This window comes from Scyliorhinus torazame, chromosome 8 (genome assembly GCF_047496885.1).
Source record: "Scyliorhinus torazame isolate Kashiwa2021f chromosome 8, sScyTor2.1, whole genome shotgun sequence".
In the NCBI taxonomy this organism is placed as follows: domain Eukaryota; kingdom Metazoa; phylum Chordata; class Chondrichthyes; order Carcharhiniformes; family Scyliorhinidae; genus Scyliorhinus; species Scyliorhinus torazame.
In genome coordinates this window covers 157,757,244-157,781,368 of record NC_092714.1, presented here as the reverse complement: position 1 = coordinate 157,781,368, position 24,125 = coordinate 157,757,244, and the positions used below count along the sequence as shown (strand labels likewise).

Genomic DNA, 24,125 nt, shown 5'->3' with positions numbered 1-24,125 from the left:
AACTCCTAACAAGGTGACTGCCTTTCTGCAGCTGTTATACTATCTCTAATTAATAATGCCACCCCCCCACCTCTTTTACCACCCTCCCTAATCTTATTGAAACATCTATAACCAGGGACCTCCAACAACCATTTCTGCCCCTCTTCTATCCAAGTTTCTGTGATGGCCACCACATCGTAGTCCCAAGTACCGATCCATGCCTTAAGTTCACCCACCTTATTCCTGATGCTTCTTGCGTTGAAGTATACACACTTCAACCCATCTCCGTGCCTGCAAGTACTCTCCTTTGTCAGTGTTCCCTTCCCCACTGCCTCATTACACGCTTTGGCGTCCTGAATATCGGCTACCTTAGTTGCTGGACTACAAATCCGGTTCCCATTCCCCTGCCAAATTAGTTTAAACCCTCCCGAAGAGTACTAGAAAATCTCCCTCCCAGGATATTGGTGCCCCTCTGGTTCAGATGCAACCCGTCCTGCTTGTACAGGTCCCACCTTCCCCAGAATGCGCTCCAATTATCCAAATACCTGAAGCCCTCCCTCCTCCACCATTCCTGCAGCCACGTGTTCAGCTGCACTCTCTCCCTATTCCTAGCCTCGCTATCACGTGGCACCGGCAACAAACCAGAGATGACAACTCTGTCTGTCCTGGCTTTTCACTTCCAGCCTAACTCCCTAAACTCGTTTATTATCTCCACACCCCGTTTCCTACCTACGTCGTTGGTACCAAGGAGCACTACGACTTCTGGCTGCTCACCCTCCCCTTAAGGATCCTGAAGACACGATCCGAGACATCCCTGGCCCTGGCACCCGGGAGGCAATATACCTTCCGGGAGTCTCGCTCGCGACCACAGAATCTCCTATCTATTCCCCTAACCATTGAATCTCCTACAACTATTGCTTTTCTATTCTCCCCCTTCCCTTCTGAGCCCCAGAGCCAGACTCAGCGCCAGAGACCTGGCCGCTAGGGCCGTCCCCCGGTAGGTCATCCCCCCCAACAGCATCCAAAACATTATACTTGTTTTGAAGGGGAACGGCCACGGGGGATCCCTGCACTGTCTGCCTGTTTGGTTTTTTTCCCCTGACTGTAACCCAGCTATTCTTGTCCTGTACCTTGGGTGTGGTTACCTCCCTGTAACTCTTCTCTATCACCCCCTCTGCCTCCCGGATGATCCGAAGTTCATCCAGCTTCAGCTCCAGTTCCCTAACACGGTCTTTGAGGAGCTGGAGTTGAGTGCACTTCCTGCAGGTATAGTCAGCGGGGACACCGGTGGTATCCCTCACCACCCACATCCTACAGGAGGAGCATGCAACTGGCCTAGCCTCCATCCCCTCTTACCTTACAGAATATAGCTGCCCTGTGGACCAACTGGATCTCCGCCCTCCGACTCTGCTCCCAGTCAGCTGCACTCTCTGTAAACTCCTGGCTCCCTTACTCCCTCCTCACCTAACTCCCTCAGTCACCAAACTCTCACTATAGCACTCAAATGCACCAAATTCAGCACTCCCTCAGTCACCAAACTCTCACTATTGCACTCAAATGCAACAAATTCAGCACTCCCTCAGTCACCAAACTCTCACTATAGCACTCAAATGCACCAAATTCAGCACTCCCTCAGTCACCAAACTCTCACTATAGCACTCAAATGCACCAAATTCAGCACTCCCTCAGTCACCAAACTCTCACTATAGCACTCAAATGCACCAAATTCAGGACTCAGTGCAAACAAAGTCTGCACTGTAGGGGATCACTTTTATACTGTGAATCTCGCCTCTGAAAACTGGCCTAATCCAATTAACTAATTAACAAGCTCCAGCTGCAAGTGCCTATAAGTAGAAGCTTGTTTAAAGCTGATTGAAAATTCACCTTCTTCTAAACCAAACAGCAACTTTTAAGTTAATTAACTAAATAAAAGAAAGACTAGACTTTAGATAAAAATGAAGCCTGATACTCCCTCAGTCACCAAACTCTCACTACAGCACTCAAATGCACCAAATTCAGCACTCAGTGCTGTGGCGGCTGGATGTGGGACTGCTGGCAGATGAGGTGGTGTGTGGGAAGGTGAGGGGGTGCATCGAAAGGTACTTGGAGGCCAACGACAACGGGGAGGTGCGGGTGGGGGTGGTATGTGAGGCATTGAAGGCAGTGATCAGGGGAGAGCTAATCTCCATCAGGGCTCATAGGGAGAAGACAGAGAGCATGGAAAGGGAGAGGTTAGTGGGGGAGATTTGAAGAGTGGACAGGAGATACGCAGAGGCCCCTGAGGAGAGATTACTTGTGGAAAGACGACGTCTCCAGACGGAGTTTGACCTGTTGACCACCGGGAAGGCAGAGGCACAGTGGAGGAAGGCGCAGGGGGCAACCTACGAGTATGGGGAAAAGGTGAGTCGGATGCTGGCACACCAGCTCCGTAAGAGGATGGCAGCGAGGGAAATAGGGGGAGTCAGGGATGGAAGGGGAGCCACGGTGCGGAGTGCGACGAAAATAAACTAGGTATTCAAGGCCTTCTATGAGGAGCTGTACAGATCCCAGCCCCCAGCGGGGGAAGAGGGGATGAGAGGATTTCTAGACCAACTGAGATTCCCGAGGGTGGAGGAGCAAGAGGTGGCTGGTTTGGGGGCACCAATTGGGTTGGAGGAGCGGAGCAAGGGTTTGGGGAGCATGCAGGCGGGGAAGGCCCCGGGACCTGTTGGTCCTGCTACTAGTGAGGACCTTTAATGAGGCAAGAGAGGAGGGGACCCTGCCCCCGACAATGTCGGAGGCGACGATTTCTTTGATCTTAAAGCGGGACAAGGATCCACTGCAATGTGGATCGTACAGGCCGATCTCGCTCCTCAATGTGGATGCTAAGTTGCTGGCAAAGGTGCTGGCTACGAGGATCGAGGACTGTGTCCCGGGGGTGATCCACGAGGACCAGACGGGATTTGTAAAGGGCAGGCAACTAAACACAAATGTGCGGCGGCTCTTAAACGTGATAATGATGCCATCGGAGGAGGGAGAGGCGGAGATAGTGGCAGCTATGGACGCGGAGAAGGCCTTTGACCGAGTAGAGTGGGAGTACCTCTGGGAAGTGCTGCGTAGGTTTGGGTTCGGGGGAGGGTTTATCAGTTGGGTTAAGCTCCGTTACAGAGCCCCGGTGGCGAGTGTAGTGATGAACCGGCGGAGGTCGGAGTACTTTCGGCTGTACCGAGGGACGAGGCAGGGGTTCCCCCTGTCCCCCCTGCTGTTTGCATTGGCCATTGAACCCTTGGCCATGTCATTGAGGGAGTCTAGGAAATGGAGGGGGGTGGCCCGCGGGGGAGAAGAGCATCGGGTGTCGCTTTATGCGGATGACCTGTTGCTGTATGTGGCGGATCCAACGGAGGGGATGGTGGAGGTCATCAACTCATGCAGAGTTTTCGGGCTATAAGCTCAATGTAGGGAAGAGTGAGCTTTTTGTAGTACAGGCAGGGGACCAAGGGGGATTTGGGATTTACCGCTGAGGAGGGCGCAGGGGAGCTTTCGGTACCCGGGGATCCAGATAGCCAGGAGTTGGGGGGCCCTACATAAACTGAATCTGACGAGGTTGGTGGAGCAAATGGAGGAGGACTTCAAAAGATGGGACATGCTACCGCTCTCGCTAGCGGGTAGAGTGCAGTCGGTCAAAATGGTGGTCCTTCCGAGGTTTCTGTTTGTGTTTCAGTGCCTTCCCATCGTGATCACGAAGGCCGTTTTTAAGAGAGTAGGCAGGAGCATTATGGGGTTTGTGTGGGCGAATAGGACCCTGAGGGTAAGGAGAGGGTTCCTGGAACGCAGTAGGGACCGAGGAGGGTTGGCGCTGCCAAACCTAGGGAGCTACTACTGGGCAGCAAATGTGGCGATGATCCGCAAGTGGGTGATGGAGGGAGAGGGGGCGGATGGAAGAGGATGGAGATGGCGTCCTGTAAAGGAACGAGCCTGGGGGCGTTGGTGACGGCACCGCTACTGCTCTCGCCGTCAAAGTATACCACGAGCCCGGTGGTGGCGGCAACGCTAAGGATCTGGGGCCAGTGGAGACGGCACCGGGGTGCAATGGGAGCCTCGGTGTGGTCCCCGATCAGGGGTAACCACCGGTTTGTCCCGGGGAAGATGGATGGGGGGTTTCAGAGCTGGCATCGGGCGGGGATTAGAAGAATGGGGGACCTGTTCATTGACGGGACGTTTGCGAGCCTAGGGGCACTGGAGGAGAAGTTTGAGATACCCCCGGGAAATGCTTTCAGATATATGCAGGTGAGGGCGTTTGTGAGACGACAGGTGAGGGAATTCCCGTTGCTCCCGGCACAGGAAGTTCAAGACAGGGTGATCTCGGGTGTATGGGTCGGGGAGGGCAAGGTGTCGGCAATATACCAGGAGATAAAAGAAGAGGGGGAAGCGCTGGTAGAGGAGCTGAAGGGTAAATGGGAGGAGGAGCTGGGGGAGGAGATTGAGGAAGGTTTGTGGGCTGAGGCCCTGGGTAGGGTTAATTCCTCCTCCTCGTGTGCTAGGCTCAGCCTGGTACAATTTAAGGTGGTTCACAGAGCGCACTTGACGGGGGCGAGGTTGAGTAGGTTCTTTGGGGAAGAGGACAGATGTGGCAGGTGCTCATGGAGCCCGGCAAACCATGTCCATATGTTTTGGTCATGTCTGGCACTGGAGGGGTTCTGGAGAGGAGTGGCGGGAGCAATATCTCAAGTGGTGAAAGTCCAGGTCAAGCCAAGCTGGGGGCTAGCAATATTTGGAGTAGTGGACAAGCCGGGAGTGTAGGAGGCGAAAGAGGCCGGCATTCTGGCCTTTGCGTCCCTAGTAGCCCGGCAAAGGATCTTGCTAATGTGGAAGGAGGCGAAGCCCCCCAGCGTGGAGGCCTGGATAAACGACATGGCTGGGTTCATAAAGCTGGAGAGGATTAAGTTTGCCTTGAGAGGGTCTGCACAGGGGTTCTACAGGCGGTGGCAACCGTTCCTAGACTATCTCGCGGAGCGTTAGAGGAAGGTCGGTCAGCAGGAGCAGCAACCTGGGGGGGACCTGCTGTGAGGGGGGGGGAATGGGGGCTTGCCTGAGAGGGTGGATGAGCAAGAGATAACATGAAGGATCGGGGAAACTGGCACGAGAGGGAGAGAGCCAGTGTACAAAGCTATGTAACATAGCGTTTTCACCATGTATATATCTTGCTCTGCGCGATTTCTTGTTATTTTGTTACGAGGGGGGGGTTATTGTTTGTAAGGGTGAAAAATTGTGTTAAAAAACTTTAATAAATATATATTTTTTTTAAAAAGGAAGTGAGGCTTCCGGTGCATTGAAATATATTGGACTGGAAATTGGACAGACTAAGTTAGGGGCAACTTTACGTCAGCAATCTTATTTGGAAAGCATCAGCCCAATAGCAATTAGTCGTGGCCGGGTTTCACAAAAAGACGCAATGGTTTCAAAGATGGAAAAAGAGCAACTGCGAAGTTTAATTGGGCAACTGAATTGGTTAGGTAGACAGGCTAGACTGGAATTTTGATGTCATAAGAGTTGAGTACAAAAATGAATGATCCCAAATTGGAAGACATAATGAGAGCAAATAAAGCACTGGCCAAACTAAAAATGCAGGAGTGTGTTTTGAGGTTCCCGGTTTTCGGTGAGCGTAGGCACTTGAAACTCAGTTTATTATGATGCTTCCTATGCAAATTTATGTGATGGGGTTTCAAACGCAGGAGATTTTATAATTTTCCTTTTGGGGAACGATGGTAAATGTTGCCCTCTTGTGTGGGAAACAAAGAAAATAAGGAGAGTGGTCAAAAGCACTTTGGCTGCTGAGACTTTAAGCCTTGTAGAGGCGGTGGATATGGCCTTTTATATATCTCAGATAATGACAGAAATTTTGGGATTAGGGGAATTGGATAATATACCTATTGAATGTCACATTGACAATAAATCCCTGTGGGAAAATGTGCACTCCACAAAAAGTGTCAATGAAAAAAGGTTAAGTTTGAACTGTTCTACAGTTCATGGGTGTTATTCATTATGCACTTTCGAAAATTGGATTACGTCGAACATTAAGGGGGTGGGGGACTGTATCTGTTAATGGTGACTATGGGTGATTCCTGATTCCTTTTTGTTATTTGTTATGTTAACATGCGGGCAATTGTTTGGGGATTGGTGAAAGGATGGGATTGTTGTTGTTGGTATGGGGATTGATATTGTATCCGTTACTGCCGGGTGGGTGTACATTTGGGAGAAAATGGGAAAAAGGAGAATAAAAATATATTTTTTTAAAGTCAGAGAGGTTGGGGCAACTCGGATGCTGGGCAGGTTATAAGAAGCAGAACAAAGTATGGGTTGGAATCTATGGACAGTTGGGAACGAGAAGTTGGTCAGTGGTGTTGGTATAATCAAGCTTGGGGGCGGTGGGGAGATGAGGTGATGGGGAGGGGGGGTTGTAACAGGTTGCCATGTCTTTAAGAATTCTCTGAGACCTCTGTAGCTTCAGGGCAGCACGGTAGCATAGTGGTTAGCGCAATTGCTTCATAGCTCCAGGGTCCCAGGTTCGATTCCCGGCTTGGGTCACTGTCTGTGCGGAGTCTGCACGTTCTCCCCGTGTGTGCGTGGGTTTCCTCCAGGTGCTCCGGTTTCCTCCCACAGTCCAAAGATGTGCAGGTTAGGTGGATTGGCCATGCTAAATTGCCCTTAGTGTCCAAAATTGCCCTTAGTGTTGGGTGGGGTTACTGGGTTATGGGGGTAGGGTCGGGGTGTGGGCTTGGGTAGTGTGCTCTTTCCAAGAGCCGGTGCAGACCTAATGGGCCGAATGGCCTCCTTCTGCACTGTAAATTCTATGATTAACTTGAAATCTTTAGTAACTATTCAAACTCTTTACAAGTAACTATTCAAACTCTTTACACTTGTTCAGTAAATGGTAGGAGCTGTGTTTAGGTCTATACACCTCTCTGCTGAACACCACATTGACCTCTGGGTCTGGGCCACTGCCACTTACATCACTGTGTGGATGGTACTGTGCTCAGTCCCACATTAACCCTGTGAGTACCTGACTTATACTGCAGGGACGAGGACAAACCGACAAATTAGGTTTTTAACAGCAGATGAGAAACAAAAGTTAATGAAGATGAGGAGTTAGTGTCTGAGGCTCAGTGTGCACGTGACTGACCAACGTTCAGAATCTGCTTTAATCTGAGACAGTGGCCGGAGTGGGTTAGTAACAACAGAAGACTCTGCTGAAGGGAGTGAAGGCTTCAACTTTCCCAATAACTATCTGGGGCTAGGGGAGTAAGTAAATTGGGGGAATCTTTTGCAGAGTTGGAAGCAGATTGGAGTCATGTGAAGGAGGAGGTGGGGGACAAAGTTACAGTCAATGCAGAGTCAGTTTGAAACTAGTCTCCTCCTCTCTATTGATGTGAACCTTATTGGTGCATGATAAGTTATTCATCTCCTGAGTTAGAGAAAAATTTAAAAACAAAGCAGGGAAATTTGATTGAATATCTCTCTCACTGGGGATCAAAGCGCACATCCTGATGCTTTTATTTCTCACTGGTGGACTAGTGCAGGATTACCAGGTATGGATTTTGAGCCATTTTCCTCCACATCACTGGTCAAGAAAGGTGTCAACATGTAAGCAGACCCCAGGCTCAACAAACCTGCTCTTACTGGGCAACATAGAACATAGAACATAGAAAATACAGCACAGAACAGGCCCTTCGGCCCACGATGTTGTGCCGAACCTTTGTCCTAGATTAATCATAGATTATCATTGAATTTACAGTGAAGGAGGCCATTCGGCCCCTTGAGTCTGCACCGGCTCTTGGAAAGAGCACCCCACCCAAAGTCAACACCTCCACCCAACACCAAGGGCAATTTTGGACACTAAGGGCAATTTATCATTGGCCAATTCACCTAACCCGCACATCTTTGGACTGTGGGAGGAAACCGGAGCACCCGGAGGAAACCCACGCAGACACGGGGAGGACGTGCAGACTCCGCACAGACAGTGACCCAAGCCGGAATCGAACCTGGGACCCTGGAGCTGTGAAGCAATTGTGCTATCCACAATGCTACCGTGCTGCCCTTGAGAACAAATAAATCTACACTATATCATTTTACCGTAATCCATGTACCTATCCAATAGCTGCTTGAAGGTCCCTAATGTTTCCGACTCAACTACTTCCACAGGCAGTGCATTCCATGCCCCCACTACTCTCTGGGTAAAGAACCTACCTCTGATATCCCTCCTATATCTTCCACCTTTCACCTTAAATTTATGTCCCCTTGTAATGCTTTGTTCCAACCGGGGAAAAAGTCTCTGACTTTACTCGATCTATTCCCCTGATCATCTTATAAACCTCTATCAAGTCGCCCCTCATCCTTCTCCGTTCTAATGAGAAAAGGCCTAGCACCCTCAACCTTTCCTCGTAAGACCTACTCTCCATTCCAGGCAACATCCTGGTAAATCTTCTTTGCACCTTTTCCAAAGCTTCCACATCCTTCCTAAAATGAGGCGACCAGAACTGTACACAGTACTCCAAATGTGGCCTTACCAAAGTTTTGTACAGCTGCATCATCACCTCACGGCTCTTAAATTCAATCCCTCTGTTAATGAACGCGAGCACACCATAGGCCTTCTTCACAGCTCTATCCACTTGAGTGGCAACTTTCAAAGATGTATGAACATAGACCCCAAGATCTCTCTGCTCCTGCACATTGCCAAGAACTCTACCGTTAACCCTGTATTCCGCATTCATATTTGTCCTTCCAAAATGGACAACCTCACACTTTTCAGGGTTAAACTCCATCTGCCACTTCTCAGCCCAGCTCTGCATCCTATCTATGTCTCTTTGCAGCCGACAACAGCCCTCCTCACTATCCACAACTCCACCAATCTTCGTATCGTCTGCAAATTTACTGACCCACCCTTCAACTCCCTCATCCAAGTCATTAATGAAAATCACAAACAGCAGAGGACCCAGAACTGATCCCTGCGGTACGCCACTGGTAACTGGGATCCAGACTGAATATTTGCCATCCACCACCACTCTCTGACTTCTATCGGTTAGCCAATTCGTTATCCAACTGGCCAAATTTCCCACTATCCCATGCCTCCTTACTTTCTGCATAAGCCTACCATGGGGAACTTTATCAAATGCCTTACTAAAATCCATGTACACTACATCCACCGCTTTACCTTCATCCACATGCTTGGTCACCTCCTCAAAGAATTCAATAAGATTTGTAAGGCAAGACCTACCCCTCACAAATCCGTGCTGACTATCCCTAATCAAGCAGTGTCTTTCCAAATGCTCAGAAATCCTATCCTTCAGTACCCTTTCCATTACTTTGCCTACCACCGAAGTAAGACTAACTGGCCTGTAATTCCCAGGGTTATCCCTAGTCCCTTTTTTGAACAGGGGCACGACATTCGCCACTCTCCAATCCCCTGGTACCACCCCTGTTGTGAGTGAGGACGAAAAGATCATTGCCAACGGCTCTGCAATTTCATCTCTTGTTTCCCATAGAATCCTTGGATATATCCCGTCAGGCCCGGGGGACTTGTCTATCCTCAAGTTTTTCAAAATGCCCAACACATCTTCCTTCCTAACAAGTATTTCCTCGAGCTTACCAATCTGTTTCACACTGTCCTCTCCAACAATATCGCCCCTCTCATTTGTAAATACAGAAGAAAAGTACTCGTTCAAGACCTCTCCTATCTCTTCAGACTCAATACACAATCTCCCGCTATTGTCCTTGATCGGACCTACCCTCGCTCTAGTCATTCTCATATTTCTCACATATGTGTAAAAGGCCTTGGGGTTTTCCTTGATCCTACCCGCCAAAGATTGTTCATGCCCTCTCTTAGCTCTCCTAATCCCTTTCTTCAGTTCCCTCCTGGCTATCTTGTATCCCTCCAATGCCCTGTCTGAACCTTGTTTCCTCAGCCTTACATAAGTCACCTTTTTCCTCTTAACAAGACATTCAACCTCTCTTGTCAACCATGGTTCCCTCACTCGACCATCTCTTCCCTGCCTGACAGGGACATCCACGTCAAGGACACGTAGTACCTGTTCCTTGAACAAGTTCCACATTTCACTTGTGTCCTTCCCTGACAGCCTATGTTCCCAACTTATGCACTTCAATTCTTGTCTGACAACATCGTATTTACCCTTCCCCCAATTGTAAACCTTGCCCTGTTGCACACACCTATCCCTCTCCATTACTAAAGTGAAAGTCACAGAATTGTGGTCACTATCTCCAAAATGCTCCCCCACTAACAAATTTATCACTTGCCCTGGTTCATTACCAAGTACTAAATCCAATATTGCCCCTCCTCTGGTCGGACAATCTACATACTGTGTTAGAAAAGCTTCCTGGACACACTGCACAAACACCACCCCATCCAAACTATTTGATCTAAAGAGTTTCCACTCAATATTTGGGAAGTTAAAGTCGCCCATGACTACTACCCTATGACTTCTGCACCTTTCCAAAATCTGTTTCCCAATCTGTTCGTCCACATCTCTGCTACTATTGGGGGGCCTATAGAAAACTCCTAACAAGGTGACTGCTCCTTTCCTATTTCTGACTTCAACCCATACTACCTCAATAGGGTGATACTCCTCGAACTGCCTTTCTGCAGCTGTTATACTATCTCTAATTAATAATGCCACCCCCCCACCTCTTTTACCACCCTCCCTAATCTTATTGAAACATTTATAACCAGGGACCTCCAACAACCATTTCTGCCCCTCTTCTATCCAAGTTTCCGTGATGGCCACCACATCGTAGTCCCAAGTACCGATCCATGCCTTAAGTTCACCCACCTTATTCCTGATGCTTCTTGCGTTGAAGTATACACACTTCAACCCATCTCCGTGCCTGCAAGTACTCTCCTTTGTCAGTGTTCCCTTCCCCACTGCCTCATTACATGCTTTGGCATCCTGAATATCGGCTACCTTAGTTGCTGGACTACAAATCCGGTTCCCATTCCCCTGCCAAATTAGTTTAAACCCTCCCGAAGAGTACTAGAAAACCTCCCTCCCAGGATATTGGTGCCCCTCTGGTTCAGATGCAACCCGTCCTGCTTGTACAGGTCCCACCTTCCCCAGAATGCGCTCCAATTATCCAAATACCTGAAGCCCTCCCTCCTACACCATTCCTGCAGATGTGGGAATGGCTGAGGCACAGGTAGACATGTTCCCCACTGCCCTCCCGCTCCCGACCAACATCTCCCTAAATCCACACAGCCAGAGGATCATTCAGGAGAGAATCAGCAGCTTGAATTGCACCCAACAGTCAGTCAACACAGCCAACTGTTAAATGCAAAAGCTGTACCACCATCGACAGGTCTTGGCCTGGATCCAATGGGCGGCACTCTTGCTATTGGGTCAGAAGGTTAAATTTCATTTCAGAGATTTGAGACGAGAATCTAGGTTAATATGCCAGTGCACTACCGAAGGGGTGCAGCACTGTCAAAGCTGTCATCTTTCGTTTGAAGCATTAAACCGAGGCTCATCTGCTCTCTCAAGCAGAAATAAATGATCTCACAATATCTGGACCAATATCTGTGCCTCAAAAACAATAAGTTTCATTTTGTAATATTTTAATTTTGTTTATCCCAGAAAATGTACTATTTTTTACTTCCTTACATTGAACTGCATTAGCTAAATCCACTCATTCACCGAGCCTTTCGAGAAGCCTCTTGGCATCTACCTATATTGTCCTCTCTCTGCTATTGCCTGATTTGGTACAGCTGATTAATGTTAATTTTATTACCCCCTGCTTATGGGATCATTAAGCACAGGAGGAGGCTATCCGGCCCATTGTGTGTGCCTTATCCTTGCAAGTGCGGTGTAATTAGTCCCACTCAACTTGCAAATGCCTCCTTCGAATTATTCATCCAATTCCGTTTTCAAAGTTATGATTGAATTTGCTCCCACACCCTTTGCATCTGAGATACTCAGTAAAAAATATTATCTGGTCATTGCCACGTTATTGTCTAGGGGAGCTTGCTGTGCACAAATTGGCAGCTGTGTTTCCTATATTACAATGGTGACTACATTTGCAAAACAATTCATTTGGCCAGAAAGTATTTCTGGACGTTCTGAGGCCATGAAAGGAGCAATATAAACCCAAGTCTTTTCAATACAGCTCTCTCATTGTCATTGAGTGACAATGAGAAAAATATGAGAGACTTGGCTCCATCTCCAGGGTTTAAATTGCTGCTCTGCTATCTCAGCACGTCATAATCACTCTTAAAATATCCACCTACAATGCCACTGTTGAGGGGTAACAGGGACTGGTCTGTCCCATGTTCTAAATTCAGTTTTGTTGATCCTTGATGCATAAATTGATGTTTACAGAATTATATTGAATGTTACATACCTGCATACTGAAGATGCACAGGGTGTCCCAGAAATAACATATCCATGGGAGACGAATGCTTGACTCTGATCAGCCTGGTTTGGTTTTCAAGAGAGGGTTTCGCACACAAGCTGGGCACCAACTCCTTCTGACAGTCCGCATTCCTTTGACATACCCGGCTGGTTTCAATGGCTTTCCTGGCTGCTAGACAAATGTACTAGAAACACAAACATATATGAGGGAGCGTGAGGCACAGCAGGCCATACACTTTTCTTTTTGTAAATATGTTTATTAAGAATTTTTAACAGAATTTTCAACTATATAAACAACCCCCCCCCCCCCCCCCCCCCCCCCCCCCGTAACAAAAAAGAAGAAAAACTTGCATTGCAGATCAATATGATACAGAACTTTGTACATTGGCTTCCTCCCGTACACATCAGTTTTCCGGATCGTTTATGTATTTTCTTGCTCAGGTGGCCCCCCGAAGAATCCCCCCTTCCCTATCCCCCTCCCCCCCCCCAGAAAGAGATATCCCCCCTCCCCCCCCGGGTTGCTGCTGCTGTCGACCAAACTCCATCTAACGCTCCTCGAGATGGTCTAGGAACGGTTGCCACCGCCTGGAGAACCCCTGCACAGACCCTCTCAAGGCAGACTTTATCCTTTCCAACTTGAGAAACCCTGCCATATCATTTATCCAGGCTTCCACGCTGGGGGGCTTCGCATCCTTCCACACTAACAAGATCCTTCGCCGGGCTACCAGGGACGCAAAGGCCAGAATGCCGGCCTCTTTCGCCTCCTGCACTCCTGGCTCGTCCTCCACTCCAAATAGTGCTAGCCCCCAACTTGGCTTGACCTGGACTTTCACCACCTTAGATACTGTTCTCGCAACTCCCGCAGCAGGCCATACACAGCACACCAGTAAGAGAAATCATTCGTTTTTGAATCAATTCAACATCATACCAGGCTGCATGGTGGCACAGAGATTAGCACTGCAGCCTCACTGAGCCAAGGAACGGGTTCAATTCCAGCCCTGGGTGACTGTCTGTGTGGAGTTTGATGCTCTTTCTGTGTCTGTGTGATTTCCTCCAGGTGCTCCGGTTTCCCCCCACAGTCCAACAATGTGCATGTTAGGTGGATTGGCCTTGCTAAATTACTCCTTAGCATCTAACGTTTAGATGGGGTTACAGGGATACAGGGATAGGGCGGGGGATTGGGCCAAGGTGGGGTGCTCTTTTGGAGGGTTGGTGCCAACTCAAAGGGCCAAATAGCCTCCTTCTGCACTGTAGGAATTTTATGATTCTACTCCTAGGATGAGGGGCTTATGTTGTGGAGACAGGTTGGGCCTATACCTATTGGCAGTTTAGAAGAATGAGAGGTAATCGTATTGAAAAATCTATGATCCAAACAGAGATTTGGTGAAATGGAAAGCGGGAGGATGTTTCCACGTGTGGGGTAGGCTAAAACCAGTGGACATAGTTTAAAAATAAGGGGGTCTATGATTTAAGACTGAGATTAAAGAATTTTTTCTCGGCAGGTTGTTAGTCTGAGGAATTTTCTTCCCCAGGCAGCAGTGGTAGCTGGATCATTGATTTATTCAAGGCTGAGTTAGAGAGATTTGTGCCAGACAAGAAAATCAAGGATTTAGGATGTCAGGCAGGAAAGTGGAGCTGAGACAACAACCAGATCGGCCATGATCGTACTGAATGGCGGGCTCGAAGGAATGTTCAAATGTTCCTGGTGCTGAATGCCTAACAGTCGAGTTCCTGTTGAACCCGATCAACATTTAAAAGACATCAAGCTGGTCTTCTCTTTCCCACACAGCTCCATCTTCTCAATTTGGTGACAACCTTACAAGTCTGTTCTACATGTTGTCCTGTGTTTCAATATCCTTTTTGATAATCCACACCACAGAGCCTAACCAGATCCCTTGCTGAGCATATGGATCTGAGCGGCAGCAGCAATAAACAAGAGACAATGATTCCAGTTAGTCTCAGTTTGGAGTGGAGAGGTAGCAGTGTGTACGCAGTGGGGTGGCACGGTGGCTAGCACTGCTACCTCACCGTGCCAAGGACCCCGGTTCAATTCAGGCCTTGGGTGACTGTGTGGAGTTTGCAAATTATCCCCGTGTCTGCATGGGCTTCCTCTGGGTGCTCTGGTTTCCTCCCAGTCAAAAGATGTGCAGGTTAGATGGGGTTACCGGGACAGGGTGGGACTGTTGGCCTGGGTAGGGTGCACTTTTGGAGGGTCAGTGCAGACTCAATGGGCCAAATGGCCTCCTTCTGCATTGAAGGTATTCTATGGATTCGAGAAATGAAGGTAGGCAATTAGAACATAGAACATTACAGCGCAGTACAGGCCCTTCGGCCCTCGATGTTGCGCCGACCTGTAAAACCACTCTAAAGCCCATCTACACTATTCCCTTATCGTCCAGATGTCTATCCAATGACCACTTGAATGCCCTTAGTGTTGGCGAGTCCACTACTGTTGCAGGCAGGGCATTCCACGCCCTTACTACTCTCTGAGTAAAGAACCGACCTCTGACATCTGTCCTATATCTATCTCCCCTCAATTTAAAGGTATGTCCCCTCGTACTAGACCATCCGAGGAAAAAGGCTCTCACTGTCCACCCTATCCAATCCTCTGATCATCTTGTAAAATTGGCTGGTATTACCATTGCCTTTATTTCTCTAAGTTAATCTATCTTCTCTAAGATAGATTAAATCCACAATTTTTGTCAATTGCCTAAGATTTTTTAAGTTTGATTAAATTTATATTTGATACATTACAATAAGCTTAAGTTTCACTAAGACTTGCGTCTTATTCAAGTTAAAGTCTGCATAAAATAAAGTGATATCAGCACAAGGGAAACATCTCACGGGTGAGTAGATAATGAGTATTTATTCCCAAGTCAATTTCTGTTAAGTTCACAGTCAAATAAATAAAAATAGCAGGGCACTTCAAACTCGTTAGGTGCACATCCTGTTCCACGTTGGAAATCCAGGAAACTTTTTGTTCTTTACAACTACATGTGCAGAAAGTGTCATCACCTGGAGGAGCTCAAATCCCAGATTTCGGAGTTTGACCAGCAGTTGACATCACTGCAGCGCATCAATGAGGCTGAGAGCGTTGTGGCTGGTACATTTCTGATGCAGCTTAACATGTGCTGGTAGAGAGGAAACAAGGAGGACCTGGCAGGAATGCAGTGCCTGAGTGTGTGGTGGAGGTAGAGTTAATCATGGCTTTCTGAATTGGATCAATATTTGAATAGAAAGAATTGTATGGTTGAGGGAAAAAGATGGGAGAACGGGAGAATAGAGACATAGAAAATAGGAGCAGGATTAGGCCAACTGGCCCTTTGAGAATGCTCCATCTCAGCACTATACTCCCGCACTCTCCCCATTCCCCTTGATGCCTTTTATGATTAAAAATCTATTTCCTTCTTGGTTTTGTGACTTGGCCTCCACAGCCTTCTGTGGAAGAGAATTCTACAGGTTCACCACCCTCTGAGGGAACAAATTTCTCCTCATCTCAGTCAGAAATGGCCTACCTCTGAGACAGTGACCCCTTGTCACAGCTGTACTGTGAGAGGACACCTCGGAAGGCATATACTACAAGGCAATATGGGTATTGCTCAGGAATAGGAAGGGTGCAGACAGAATGTTGGGGGTTTACCACAGGCCTCCCAACAGACAACAGGAGATAGAGGAGCAGATATGTAGGCAGATTTTGGAAAGGTGTAAAAGTAACAGGGTTATTGTGGTGGGTGATTTTAGCTTTCCCTATATTGACTGGGACTCACTTAGGGCTTAATCTCCTTACAGAGATTGTAAGGAGCATCCAGGAGGGCTTCTTGAAACAATATGAAACACTCCAACTAGGGAAGGGGCCGCACTGGACCTGGTTTTGTGGAATGAGCCCGGCCAGGTGGTCGAAGTTTCAGTAGGGGAGCATTTCGGGAACAATGATCACAATTCACTAGGTTTTAAGGTACTGGTGGCAGCCCTGAGGATGTGGGGACAGTGACGACCGCACTTCAGGCTTGAAGGGGCCTCAGTTTGGGCTCCGATCTGCGGGAATCACGGGTTTGCTCCAGGAGGACTGGACGGGGGGGGTTTCAGAGATGGCGGCGGGCGGGGATCGAGTGGTTTGGGGATTTATTCGTGGGGGCAGTTTCCCAAGCTTGGAAGGACTGGTGGAGGAGTACGAGTTGCCCAGCTGAACGTGTTCCGATACTTACACGTGCAGAACTATGTGAGAAAGCAGGTGCCTCTCTTTCCTGATCTGCTTCCCCGTGGTTACAGGAAAAGGTGCTGTCGAGAACAGAGGTTGGAGAGGGCAGGGTGTCAGAGATATATAAGGAATTGATGGACTAAGAGGGCGACTGATGGGAGTAATCAAGCGAAAGTGGGAGGAGCTGTGGGGGGGGGGGGGGGGGGAAGAGAGAGAGAGCTGGAGGCTGGGTTATGGGAGGTGGCTCGGAGGAGGGTCCCAGCCTTGTCCGAAACCGAGATCAAGCTATCCCATTCCCTGTCATTCTGGTGTGCTCCATGTGCCTATCCAATAACCGCTTGAAAGTTCCTAAAGTGTCCGACTCCACTATCACAGCAGGCAGTCCATTCCACACCCTAACCACTCTCTGAGTAAAGAACCTACCTCGGACATCCCTCCTATATCTCCCACCCTGAACCTTATAGTTATGCCCCCTTGTAATAGCTACATTGTTCCCGAAATGCTCCCCTACTGAAACTTCGACCACCTGGCCGGGCTCATTCCACAAAACCAGGTCCAGTGCGGCCCCTTCCCTAGTTGGAGTGTTTCATATTGTTTCAAGAAGCCCTCCTAGATGCTCCTTACAATCTCTGTAAGGAGATTAAGCCCTAAGTGAGTCCCAGTCAATATAGGGAAAGTTAAAATCACCCACCACATTAACCCGAGGAAATAGTTTCTGTATGTCCACTGTATCTATCCCCGTCATCATCTTATAAACCTCTATTAAGTCACCTCTCATCCTCCTCCGCTCCAAAGAGAAAAGCCCTAGCTCCCTCAACCTTTCCTCATAAGACCTATCCTCCAAACCAGGCAGCATCCTGGTAAATCTCCTTTGCACCCTTTCCAATGCTTCCACATCCTTCCTATAATGAGGTGACCAGAACTGCACACAATACTCCAAATGTGGTCTCACCAGGGTCATGTTCAGTTGCAGCACAATCCCACGGCTCTTAAACTCAAGCCCCCTGTTAATAAACGCTAACGCACCAAAGGCCTTCTTCACAGCTCGATCCACTGGAGGGCAACCTTCAGAGATCTGTGGACATGAACCCCAAGATCTCTCTGTTCCTCCACATTCCTCAGAACCCTGCCGTTGACCCTGTAATCCGCATTTCTTTCTTCTTTATGCAATGATGTGGAGATGCCGGCATTGGACTGGGGTGAGCACAGTAAGAAGTCTTACAACACCAGGTTAAAGTCCAACAGGTTTGTTTCGATATCACTAGCTTTCGGAGCGCTGCTCCTTCCTCAGGTGAATAAAGAGGTATGTTCCAGAAACATATATATAGACAGATTCAAAGATGCCAGACAATGCTTGGAATGCGACCATTAGCAGGTGATTAAATCTTTACAGATCCAGAGATGGGATAACCCCAGGTTAAAGAGGTGTGAATTGTGTCATGCCAGGACAGTTGGTAGGATTTTGCAGGCCAGATGGTGGGGGATGAATGTAATGCGACATGAATCTCAGGTCCCGGTTGAGGCCGCACTCATATGTGCGGAACTTGGCTATAGGTTTCTGCTCGGCGATTCTGCGTTGTCGCGCGTCCTGAAGGCCGCCTTGGAGAACGCTTACCCGGAGATCAGAGGCTGAATGCCCTTGACTGCTGAAGTGTTCCCCGACTGGAAGGGAGCATTCCTGCCTGGTGATTGTCGCGCGATGTCCGTTCATTTGTTGTCGCAGCGTCTGCAGGGTCTCGCCAATGTACCACGCTTCAGGACATCCTTTCCTGCAGCGTATGAGGTAGACAACGGTGGCCGAGTCGCACGAGTATGTACCACGTACCTGGTGGGTGGTGTTCTCACGTGTAATGGTGGTACCCATGTCAATGATCTGGCACGTCTTGCAGAGATTGCCATGGCAGGGTTGTGTGGTGTCGTGGTCACTGTTCTGAAGGCTGAGTAGTTTGCTGCAAACAATGGTTTGTTTGAGGTTGCGCGGTTGTTTGAAGGCAAGTAGCGGGGGGGTGGGGATTACCTTGGCAAGATGTTCATCTTCATCGATGACTTGTTGAAGGCTGTGAAGAAGATGTCGTAGTTTCTCCGCTCCGGGAAAGTACTGGACGACGAAGGGTATTCTGTCGGTTGTGTCCCATGTTCGTCTTCTGAGGAGGTCGGTGCGGTTTTTTGCTGTGGCGCGTTGGAACTGTCGATCGATGAGTCGAGCGCTATATCCCGTTCGTACGAGGGCCTCTTTCAACGTCTGTAGATGTCTGTTACGCTCCTCCTTGTCTGAGCAGATCCTGAGTATACGGAGAGCTTGTCCAGAGGGGATGGCTTCTTTAATGTGTTTAGGGTGGAAGCTGGAGAAGTGGAGCATCGTGAGGTTATCCATGGGCTTGTGGTAAAGCGAAGTGCTGAGGTGACCGTCCTTGATGGAGACGAGTGTGTCCAAGAATGCAACTAATTTTGGAGAGTATTTCATGGTGAGTCTGATGGTTGGATGGAACTTATTGATGTCTTCGTGTAGTCGTTTCAGTGATTCTTCGCCGTGGGTCCAAAGGAAAAAAATGTAATCGATGTATCTGGTGTATAACTTTGGTTGAAGGTCCTGTGCGGTGAGTAGGTCTTGTTCAAACTTGTGCATGAAGATGTTGGCGTATTGGGGTGCGAATTTGGTCCCCATGGCTCTTCAGTGCGTCTGGATGAAGAACTTGTTGTCGAAGGTGAAGACGTTGTGATCCAGAATGAAGCGGATGAGTTGCTGAATTGCGTCTGGAGATTGGCAGTTGTCGGTGTTGAGTACTGAGGCTGTTGCAGCAATGCCGTCGTCATGGGGGATGCTGGTGTAGAGTGCCGAGACTTCCATTGTGACGAGGAATGTTCCTGGTTCAACTGGTCCATGGGTGCTGAGTTTCTGTAGGAAGTCTGTCGTGTCGCAACAGAAGCTGGGCGTACCTTGTACGATGGGTTTCAAGATGCCCTCGATGTAGCCAGAGAGGTTCTCACACAGGGTCCCATTGCCTGAAACGATAGGACGGCATGGTGTGTTGGCCTTGTGTATTTTCGGGAGGCAGTAGAGATCTCCAATGCGAGGAGTACGTGGGATGAGAGCACGTAGGGTGCTCTGAAGATCTGGATCCAAGGTCTTGATCAGTCTGTTAAGTTGGCGGATGTGTTCCTTGGTCGGATCTGCGGGTAACTGGCTGTAATGTTCTCGGTTGTTGAGTTGTCGGTATAGTTCTTGGCAGTAGTCCATTCTGTTCAGTATGACAGTGGCCCCTCCTTTGTCTGCTGGTTTGATGACGATGCTGCGGTTGGTCTTGAGAGCGCAGATGGCATTGCATTGTGCTTGGGTGACGTTCGGGGCTGTCTTGTGAATGCGACTGATGAATCTGGCATTGACGCGACTCCTGACGGCTTGAGCCCACCATCTGGCCTGCAAAATCCTACCAAACTGTCCTGGCTTGACGCAATTCACACCTCTTTAACCTGGGGTTACCCCATCTCTGGATCTGTAAAGATGTAATCACCTGCTAATGCTCGCATTCCAAGCATTGGGCGTCATTCTCCGCCGGCGGGAGTCTCCGTTCTGCCGGCGCCCGGGGGTTTCCCGACGGCGTGGGGCTGCCCCACAATGGGAAACCCCATTGACCGGCCGGTGTTACGGAGACTCCCGCCGGCGGGTCGGCGCAGAAATGTGGCGGGGCGGGTAGGCGAATTTCGCCCATTGTCTGGCATCTTTGAATCTGTCTATATATATGTTTCTGGAACATACTTCTTCATTCGCCTGAGGAAGGAGCAGCGCTCCGAAAGCTAGTGACATCGAAACAAACCTGTTGGACTTTAACCTGGTGTTGTAAGACTTACTGTTCTTTATGCAAAACAGCAGGTTCCCGTCAAAATTCTTTCCTGCCCAATTGTCTTATTCACAATATTGCTCATGGAAAACTTGAGTTTTGTACAAAGACAGCTGGACGTGGATATCTGTGGCAATGAACACACAACAATAAACAGTTGCTCAGTGAGAATGGAGTTTGAAGAGCCTCACCTGGGGGATTTGCAGTTTTCCACGGTAAGAGAAGCAAATGTCCACCAGGCTGTTATTGCTACAACACTCTGTGGTTCCATCGAGCCTCCTGTACACTGCACAGAAGAAAAGGTTATTTTACTAATCAAGTCAGCACTCAGAGCAAGTTCTGGGCTTTGCAATCTACTTTCTGAAATATTTTGAAGACGTCATTAACAGATGTGAGAAGAGGCCAGTGAGGACATAGCTCACAGACCTGGTCAGGAGCGAGTGTGGTTAGGCTATAGCTCACAGACCTGGTCAGGAGTGAGTGAGGTTAGGACATAGCTCACAGACCTGGTCAGGAGCGAGTGTGGTTAGGATATAGCTCACAGACCTGGTCAGGAGTGAGTGAGGTTAGGATATAGCTCACAGACCTGGTCAGGAGCGAGTGTGGTTAGGATATAGCTCACAGACCTGGTCAGGAGTGAGTGAGGTTAGGATATAGCTCACATACCTGGTCAGGAGTGAGTGTGGTTAGGATATAGCTCACATACCTGGTCAGGAGTGAGTGAGGTTAGGATATAGCTCACAGACCTGGTCAGGAGTGAGTGAGGTTAGGATATAGCTCACAGACCTGGTCAGGAGTGAGTGAGGTTAGGATATAGCTCACAGACCTGGTCAGGAGTGAGTGAGGTTAGGATATAGCTCACATACCTGGTCAGGAGTGAGTGTGGTTAGGTCACAGCTCACAGACCTGATCAGGAGTGTGTGGGGTTAAGGATCAGCTCACAGACCTGATCAGGAGTGAGTGTGGTTAGGATATAGCTCACATATCTGGTCAGGAGTGAGTGTGGTTAGGATATAGCTCACAGACCTGGTCAGGAGTGAGTGAGGTTAGGATATATCTCACATACCTGGTCAGGAGTGAGTGTGGTTAGGTCACAGCTCACAGACCTGATCAGGAGTGAGTGTGGTTAAGGATCAGCTCACAGACCTGGTCAGGAGTGAGTGTAGTCAGAATATGTGTGATGCCATTTTTGTAATGCCCCCAATCCCCTCTATCAAACCCATCAAGTACCACTTATTTGTGGTGGCCCAGTCATGCGTCACCTGATTCCCGAGCCACCTTAAAGGGCAGGGCCATCCAAGTGCTTTTTCAAGGTTGTGAGGTTTCCAGCTTCCCAGGCAGTGCATTCCAGATTCTCACTACCCTCTTGAGTGAATTTCTTTTTCTAAAATTCTTCTGAATCTCATGCCTCTCACCCTGAAACTGTGCCCCCTTGTGATTGACATCTCAGCCAAGGCGAACAGCTACTTCCTATTTACCTTGTCCATACCCCTCATAATCTTATACACCTCAATCATATTCCCCCTCAGCCTTCTCTGCTCTAAAGAAAACAATGCAAACCTATCCCGTTTCTCCTTATAACTCAGATGCTCCGTCTGACCCTTCAGCTAAGGGAAACCGCTGCTCCCTATCCATCCTGTCCTTGCCCCTCATAATCTTCTACACCTCAATCAGGTGACCAGAACTGCTCAGAGTACTCTAGCTGAGGCCTAACCAACATTCTGTACAGCTCCATCATAACCTCCTTGCTCTTGGGCCGCAAGGTGGCGCAGTGGTTAGCATTGCTGCCTCACGCCGCCGAGGTCCCAGGTTCGATCTCGGCTCTGGGTCACTGTCTGTGTGGTGTTTGCACATTCTCCCCGTGTTTGCGTGGGCCCAAAAGATGTGCAGGCTAGGTGGATTGGCCACGCTAAATTGCCCCTTAATTGGAAAAAATTAATTGGGTACTCTAAATTTATTTTAATAAAGGAAAAAAATATACTTTAAAAAAAATTAGAAGAAAAAAGTAATTTTTTTTTAAAAAGAAAAGAAAAAATAACCTCCTTGCTCTTAGATCCTATGCCACGACTGATAACGGCAACGTCCCATATACCTTATTCACCTGCTCTGCTTCCTTTAGGGATCTGCGAACGAGTAACCCAAGCTCCATCTGTTCCCTCTGAGCTTCCTAGTGTTCTGCCAATCATTACATACCCCTTTGTCCTCTTTCTTCTTCCAAAGTATGTCACCTCACCTCACACTTATCAGGGTTAAAGACCATCTACCACTGCTCTGCCCACCTGATCAACCTATCTATATCTTCCTGTAACATACCCTCTTCTACGCTTTTAATAAAAAATTTGAGTACCCAATTCTTTTTTTCCCCAATTAAGGGCAATTTAGCTTGGCTAATTCACCGAGCCTGCACATCTTTTTGGTTTGTGGGGGTGAGACCCATGCTGACATGGGGACTGTTTTTCACTGTTAAACACCCTCCCAATCTTAGAATCATAGAATTTACAGTGCAGGAGGCCATTCGGCCCATTGAGTCTGCACCGGCTCTTGGAAAGAGTACCCTACCCAAGCCCACACCTCCACCCTATCCCCATAACCCAGTAACCCCACCCAACACGAAGGGCAATTTTGGACACTAAGGGCAATTTATCATGGCCAATCCACCTAGCCTGCACATCTTTGGACTGTGGAAGGAAACCGGAGCACCCGGAGGAGACCCACGCACACACGGGGAGAACGTGCAGACTCCGCACAGACAGTGACCCAAGCTGGGAATCGAACCTGGGACCCTGGAGCTGTGAAGCAATTGTGCTATCCACTATGTTACCGTGCTGCCCCTCTTGGTGTTGTCTGCAAAATTACTTAGTATTCCCCCTGCGTTCTCATCTATATCAATTATATATAACAAACAATAAGGGACCCAGCACTGATCCCTGTGGTACGCCGCTGGACACCAGCCTCCAGTTACTCAAACAGCCTTCTACCACCACCCTTTGTGTCCTATTACTAAGCCAGTTTCGGATCCATCTCGACAAATTTCCTTGAATTTCATGTGCTTCAACATTCTCAATCAGTTTCCCTAGAAATATAGAAAATAGGTGCAGGACTAGGCCATTCACCCTTCGTGCCTGCGCCACCATTCAATATGATCATGGCTGATCATACAAATTCAGTATCCTACTCCTGAATTCTCTCCATACCCCTTGATCCCATTAGCCGCAAGGGCCACATCCAGCTCCCTCTTGAATAAATGGGGCAGCACAGTTGCTTCACAGCTCCAGGGTCCCGGGTCCGATTCCTGCACATCTTTTACAGTGCAGGAGGCCATTCACTGCACTGCACAGACAGTGACCAGCAGGGAATCAAACCTGGGACTCTGGCGCTGTCTGTGCAATGTCTGCATGGTAAATTGGCGAGACCATGCAGACGCTGTGACAACGGATGAACGGACATCGCGCGACAATCGTCAGTCAGGAATGTTCTCTTCCAGTTGGGGAACACTTCAGCAGTCAAGGGCATTCAGCCTCTGATCTCCAGGTAAGCGTTCTCCAAGGCGGCCTTCAGGACGCGCGACAATGCAGAATTGCCGAGCAGAAACTTATAGTTAAGTTCCGCACACATGAGTACGGCCTCAACCGGGACCTGGGATTCATGTCGCATTACATTCACCCCCCACCATCTAGCCTGGGCTTGTGAAATCCTACCAACTGTCCTGGCTTGAGA

General features: G+C 48.6%; 1 protein-coding gene across 1 annotated transcript in view; it reads right to left on the bottom strand.

Moving 5' to 3' along the window:
* The window catches only part of mbtps2 (membrane-bound transcription factor peptidase, site 2), a 194,774-nt gene that overhangs the window by 43,140 nt on the left and 127,509 nt on the right, over positions 1-24,125 (bottom strand). Inside the window, exons 8-9 of the mRNA XM_072514446.1 lie at positions 20,600-20,694; positions 12,361-12,556 (exon numbers count right to left, since the gene is read on the bottom strand). Of these exons, the coding sequence (XP_072370547.1) occupies positions 12,361-12,556; positions 20,600-20,694 (291 nt within the window). The remainder of the gene's footprint in view (positions 1-12,360; positions 12,557-20,599; positions 20,695-24,125) is intronic.